The 7,500-nt window shown below is 52.7% G+C and overlaps 1 protein-coding gene across 1 annotated transcript in view; it reads right to left on the reverse strand.

The window, feature by feature from the left end:
- Window positions 1-2,836, reverse strand: part of smyd1a (SET and MYND domain containing 1a) — a 21,313-nt gene extending 18,477 nt beyond the window's left edge. The window contains exon 1 of the mRNA XM_062554577.1: window positions 2,469-2,836. Coding sequence (XP_062410561.1) covers window positions 2,469-2,605 — 137 coding nt within the window. The 5' untranslated portion in view covers window positions 2,606-2,836. The remainder of the gene's footprint in view (window positions 1-2,468) is intronic.
- Between the last annotated feature and the right edge of the window lie 4,664 nt (window positions 2,837-7,500).

The raw sequence follows: 7,500 nt of genomic DNA on the forward strand, positions 1-7,500 counted from the left end.
GCCATACAGGCACACTGGCAACACTGACGATATGTCTTTCTCCTACACACACACACACACACACACACACCCCTCCTCCTCCACATTGTCCTCCTGTGGCTTCATTGAGCAGGGTGAATAAAGGAGACGATCGTGTGTTTATAGTAGTCCAAATGGAAATGTCTGTGCTGTGTTTTGGACCTGTCTTCTCCTCATGCACACCAGGCTTTTTATGGAGGTAAGACTGCGATCTGGTGACATTCAGCCTGACTGTGAACGCCACACAACCCCACACCCTACAATACACACTCCTACAATACACACTGTGAACGCCACAACAACCCCACACCCTACAATACACCCTGTGAACGCCACACAACCCCACACCCTACAATACACACACAACCCCACACCCTACAATACACACTGTGAACGCCACACAACCCCACACCCTACAATACACAACGTCTGGATTGCCTACAACATTAGCATTTCGTGTTTCGTCTTTAAAAAAAAAAAAAGAGAAATGCCATAATGCCATGACTAAAAACGGTAAACAGTAAACAAAATGCACACTCAATAGATGGTGCAATGTCTGCCTGGGATGCACAGAAACACACATCCACACACAGATCCGGCCATGACACATGAAGGACTTCGTATCCAAACACATTTCTTGTAAAAGATTGTCAGAACTGATCTGAATGGGCCCTGGATGTCCTCTAGGGTCATCCCTATGTCCCCCAGGTCCTACGTTCCCCGTTTTCCCCCAAAAGGCTCCTATGTTCCCCGGTCCCATAAAAGGTTGGGAACCCAGTCCCAGAACCCGGGGAACATGGAGCCCCACCAGGCAGCGGGAGCAGCAGCCCAGCGGGCGAGAGGGCTACAGGCAGGCACCTGATCTGGATGTTTGTCGCTCCTGCACGCACGTGCAGACCTATTTCGGACGTCTGTGTGTGTGTGTGTGTGTGAGAGTGTGTGTGTGAGGACAGGTTGTGTGTGTGAGTGAGTGTGTGAGGATACAGTAGGTTGTGTGTGTGTGTGTGTGTGTGTGTGTGTGTGTGTGTGTGTGTGTGTGTGAGGACAGCAGGGTGCAGTGGCACAAACAGAAGCCGTCATCTCCCGAGTTTTCCATTTCCATTGAAACAGCAACGCATCAGCTGAGTGGAAGCAGTGGCACTGTGTGTGTGGACCAGAGGCACTGTGTGTGTGCGTGTGTGTGTGTGTGTGTGTGTGTGTGTGTGTGTGTGTGTGTGTGTGTGTGTGTGCCACACATCTGTGTGTTTTCTCTCCAAGCCTCTCTGACAGATTTGCTTTCCTGAAAATGTTTTCCTGTTTGGATCTGATCCAACACCCTACTCCACCACCACCATCCTACACCACCACCTTAGTCCTAAACCACCACCACCACCCTACACCACCTTACCCTACACCACCACCCTAAACCACCACCCTACTTCACCACCTACCACCACCTCCTACACCACCACCTACCACTACCATCCTACACCACCACCTTAGTCCACCACCACCACCACCTCCTACACCACCACCTTAGTCCTAAACCACCACCTTAGTCCACCACCACCACCACCACCCTACACCACCTTACCCTACACCACCACCCTACTTCACCACCTACCACCACCATCCTACACCACCACCTTAGTCCACCACCACCACCTCCTACACCACCACCTTAGTCCACCACCACCACCTCCTACACCACCACCTCCTCCACCACCACCTCCTACACCACCACCTTAGTCCACCACCACCACCTCCTACACCACCACCTTAGTCCACCACCACCACCTCCTACACCACCACCTCCTCCACCACCTCCTCCTCCACCACCACCACCTCCTCCACCACCACCACCACCTTAGTCCACCACCACCTCCTACACCACCACCTTAGTCCTCCACCACCACCTCCTCCACCACCACCTCCTACACCACCACCCCACAGGTACTACCACTACTATAGCATATCACCTGCAGCATTGCAACATAAATATCTTTATACGCCAAGATATACTGTGAGCCACATCAACAAAGGCACAAACATGAAAACAAACTAATTGTGAAACATTACACCAACTGGTGTGACCCACCCTGTAGTGTGACTGTGTGCTGTACCTCTGTAGATTTGTTCAGTAAATGCCAAGACTTTGAGCAGCTTAGAGACAGTTTGATCTTATAAACACTTTATTAGCCAGATTTGAGCGCCTTATTAGATCATTCCCGCAACCCGTGTGGCCAGAGCATGTGTGTGCTGCCCGCGACCCGTGTGCCCCTCAGTGCCCGCCGGGCAGTAGCAGTCTCTGCTCAACAAGGTCACCGCTCAACACCCTGCTGCACACACTGTGCCAATCTCACGTCTTTACCACCTGATGCCGTCATGCCGCCTGCTATAGTGCGCCCACCTACCACTCTTGCCACCTGTGCCAACTCTCTGCCCGCGCCCAGGCGCTCGGCGCCACCCACCTGTCGAAGACCACGGCGGCGTAGCTGGCCTCGGTGAAGACCACGTCCCCGGCCACCATGGCCTTGGTGCTGCGCAGGCCGCGGCCCTTAGAGCCGGCGTCGAACACCTCCACGGGGTCGAGCTTCTCCAGCGTCATGCTGCTGCTGCTGCTGCTGCTGCTGGGGACCAAATCCACTGCTGGGCCTCACTGGCTACTGAGATGCTCCGTACAGGACACACACACACTCACACTGCTGGGCCTCACTGGCTACTGAGATGCTCCGTACAGGACACACACACTCACACTGGCTACTGAGATGGAGACGCCGGCTACTGCTCCGTACAGGACACACACACTCACACTCACACTGACGCTTCACACCACCTGTCTCCCTCTATGGCCCTCCACCCCCTCCAAAAATAGCCTCGCCCTCTCCGGCTGCACCACCTCCTTGTGGAGGGGTGTGTGTGTGTGTGTGTGTGTGTGTGTGTGTGTGTGTGTGTGTGTGTGTGTGTGTGTGTGTGTGTGTGTCGGGGAAGGGGGGGGGCTGGTTTGTCTCATGCTGAGGGAGAGATGCCTGTGCGGGGGTGGTGTTCCTGTGACTCCCCCCGTCATGTTTGGCAGTCTCTGTGTGTGTGTGTGTGTGTGTGTGTGTGTGTGTGTGTGTGTGTGTGTGTGTGTGTGGGCCAGTCTCTGGAGTATTTTTGTCAGGGACGGGACCGCAGCTGTGTGTGTCTGTCAGCAGGCAGATCCAGAGAGGCCTCTGAGGTCCTCATCAAAACCGCTCAGCTCCTCTTCACACACACCAGCACCCCCATGTTCACATATACCGCCCCCATACAAACCAGACACACACACACACACACACACACCAGCACCCCCACGTTCACATATACCGCCCCCATACAAACCAGACGCCTGTGGGACCACAGCGTTCACATATACCGCCCCCATACAAACCAGACACCTGTGGGACAAACACTATTGCTCCTGCTGGAACTGCTGCAGTAATGCACTGTGTCATCGCCCAACATGATTAACATCCTAGCGGATGAATCACCCACTTGGGCACAGAGTCCTTCCTTCAGGAGAGAATGGGGCCTCACGGCTAGTGCAGCACGGACTGGAGTTATGGCAATGAACAATTGCACTCAACGCAATACTGTGTGTGTGTGTGTGTGTGTGTGTGTGTGTGTGTGTGTGTGTGTGTGTGTGTGTGTGTGTGTGTGTGTGTGTGTGTGTGTGAATGTGTGTGTGTGTGTGTGTGTGTGTGTGTGCTTTTAAACCACTGGCCTTTGTAGTACTTAAATTCAGACAATGAGATAATTATTGTCTGTTGTGATAAAGCACTACCAGACTGTTTTCTTTTTATTCGATATCGTCAAGACAAGTCATGCCAGTGGCTGATTGCGTCGTGACAGTTTCCAAAGCACAGAATGAGCCAAACTGCGCTGACATGAAACACAGAGCCTCTGCACTCTACTCCTCTAGCGCACTCATATTTATAAAACAGCCTCTGCACTCTACTCCTCTAGCACACTAGCCTCTGCACTCTACTCCTCTAGCACACTAGCCTCTGCACTCTACTCCTCTAGCACGCTAGCCTCTGCACTCTACTCCTCTAGCACACTAGCCTCTGCACTCTACTCCTCTAGCACACTAGCCTCTGCACTCTACTCCTCTAGCACACTAGCCTCTGCACTCTACTCCTCTAGCGCACACTAGCCTCTGCACTCTACTCCTCTAGCGCACTCTAGCCTCTGCACTCTACTCCTCTAGCACACACTAGCCTCTGCACTCTACTCCTCTACTAGCACACACTAGCCTCTGCACTCTACTCCTCTAGCGCACACTAGCCTCTGCACTCTACTCCTCTACTAGCACACACTAGCCTCTGCACTCTACTCCTCTAGCGCACACTAGCCTCTGCACTCTACTCCTCTAGCGCACTCTAGCCTCTGCACTCTACTCCTCTACTAGCACACACTAGCCTCTGCACTCTACTCCTCTACTAGCACACACTAGCCTCTGCACTCTACTCCTCTAGCACGCTAGCCTCTGCACTCTACTCCTCTAGCACACTAGCCTCTGCACTCTACTCCTCTAGCGCACACTAGCCTCTGCACTCTACTCCTCTAGCGCACTCTAGCCTCTGCACTCTACTCCTCTAGCGCACACTAGCCTCTGCACTCTACTCCTCTAGCGCACTCTAGCCTCTGCACTCTACTCCTCTAGCACGCTAGCCTCTGCACTCTACTCCTCTAGCACACTAGCCTCTGCACTCTACTCCTCTAGCGCACACTAGCCTCTGCACTCTACTCCTCTACTAGCACACACTAGCCTCTGCACTCTACTCCTCTAGCACACACTAGCCTCTGCACTCTACTCCTCTAGCGCACACTAGCCTCTGCACTCCTCTAGCACACACTAGCTTCTGTACTCTACTCCTCTAGCACACCAGCCTCTGCACTCTACTCCTCTAGCGCACACTAGCCTCTGCACTCTACTCCTCTAGCACACTAGCCTCTGCACTCTACTCTTCTAGCACACTAGCCTCTGCACTCTACTCCTCTAGCACACTAGCCTCTGCACTCTACTCCTCTAGCGCGCACTAGCCTCTGCACTCTACTCCTCTAGCACACTAGCCTCTGCACTCCTCTAGCGCACACTAGCCTCTGCACTCTACTCCTCTAGCGCACTATAGCCTCTGCACTCTACTCCTCTAGCACACTAGCCTCTGCACTCTACTCCTCTAGCACACTAGCCTCTGCACTCTACTCCTCTAGCACACTAGCCTCTGCACTCCTCTAGCACACACTAGCCTCTGCACTCTACTCCTCTAGCACACACTAGCCTCTGCACTCTACTCCTCTAGCGCACACTAGCCTCTGCACTCTACTTCTCTAGCGCACTAGCCTCTGCACTCTACTCCTCTAGCACACTCTAGCCTCTGCACTCTACTCCTCTAGCACACTAGCCTCTGCACTCTACTCCTCTAGCACACTAGCCTCTGCACTCTACTCCTCTAGCACACTAGCCTCTGCACTCTACTCCTCTACTAGCACACACTAGCCTCTGCACTCTACTCCTCTACTAGCACACACTAGCCTCTGCACTCTACTCCTCTAGCGCACACTAGCCTCTGCACTCTACTCCTCTAGCACACACTAGCCTCTGCACTCTACTCCTCTACTAGCACACTAGCCTCTGCACTCCTCTAGCGCACACTAGCCTCTGTACTCTACTCCTCTAGCACACTAGCCTCTGCACTCTACTCCTCTAGCGCACACTAGCCTCTGCACTCTACTCCTCTAGCACACTAGCCTCTGCACTCTACTCCTCTACTAGCACACACTAGCCTCTGCACTCTACTCCTCTAGCGCACTCTAGCCTCTGCACTCTACTCCTCTAGCGCACTCTAGCCTCTGCACTCTACTCCTCTAGCGCACTATAGCCTCTGCACTCTACTCCTCTAGCACACTAGCCTCTGCACTCTACTCCTCTAGCACACACTAGCCTCTGCACTCTACTCCTCTAGCACACACTAGCCTCTGCACTCTACTCCTCTAGCGCACACTAGCCTCTGCACTCTACTCCTCTAGCGCACTCATATTTATAAAACAGCCTCTGCACTCTACTCCTCTAGCACACTAGCCTCTGCACTCTACTCCTCTAGCACACTAGCCTCTGCACTCTACTCCTCTAGCACACTAGCCTCTGCACTCTACTCCTCTAGCACACTAGCCTCTGCACTCTACTCCTCTAGCACACACTAGCCTCTGCACTCTACTCCTCTAGCACACACTAGCCTCTGCACTCTACTCCTCTACTAGCACACACTAGCCTCTGCACTCTACTCCTCTAGCACACTAGCCTCTGCACTCTACTCCTCTAGCGCACACTAGCCTCTGCACTCTACTCCTCTAGCACACACTAGCCTCTGCACTCTACTCCTCTAGCGCACTCTAGCCTCTGCACTCTACTCCTCTAGCACACACTAGCCTCTGCACTCTACTCCTCTAGCGCACTAGCCTCTGCACTCTACTCCTCTAGCACACTAGCCTCTGCACTCTACTCCTCTAGCACACTAGCCTCTGCACTCTACTCCCCTAGCGCACACTAGCCTCTGCACTCTACTCCTCTAGCGCACTCATATTTATAAAACAGCCTCTGCACTCTACTCCTCTAGCACACACTAGCCTCTGCACTCTACTCCTCTAGCACGCTAGCCTCTGCACTCTACTCCTCTAGCGCACTAGCCTCTGCACTCTACTCCTCTAGCACACTAGCCTCTGCACTCTACTCCTCTAGCGCACTAGCACACTCATATTTATAAAACAAATGCCATTTCCAAACAAACAGGGATCCAGGAAAGCTTCCATGACCTCACCTGAAACAAACCGTCTACTGTAGGCATGTGTAAACACACCGCAGGATCAGGGGTGACCCGGGTGGGGATGCAGGGGCTGTGCTGGGTTGTCTCTGTGCTGGGTTGTCTTTGTGCTGGGTTGTCTCTGTGCTGGGTTGTGTCTCTGTGCTGGGTTGTCTCTGTGCTGGGGTGTCTCTGTGCTGGTGTTATGTTTTCTGAAGTCAATAATGAGTTCTTTTGTTTTTGTGGTATTTAGGATGAGGTTATTGGCCGAGCACCACTCAAAGAAATTCTGCACTTCCTGTCTGTAGGCAGACTCGCCCCCGCCCGTTATAAGACCTACTATGGTAGCGCCATAATAAGGACCTTGACATGCACCATGCCATAACAGAATGAGTTGAACAGTGTTATCTTCCGTATTTTTTTGTAAAGTCTTTGAATGATATGGGAGACATGAATAGCAATATATTCAGAATCGCAATAATATTGTATCATGGCCCAAATATGGCAATAGTACCGAATCGTCAGCCTGGCAAGACAGATCCACATCAAGAAGTACAGTAAGGTCTGGGAACTCACCATAGGCAGGGCTCAATCGGAGGGGTGGGATAAACGATCCCTCTCCACACAAAAAACGGTGGTTATGTTAAGCCTGCCCACCAACTCTATACTTGATGTGATT

This window comes from Sardina pilchardus, chromosome 14 (genome assembly GCF_963854185.1).
Source record: "Sardina pilchardus chromosome 14, fSarPil1.1, whole genome shotgun sequence".
Classification (NCBI taxonomy): Eukaryota; Metazoa; Chordata; class Actinopteri; order Clupeiformes; family Clupeidae; genus Sardina; species Sardina pilchardus.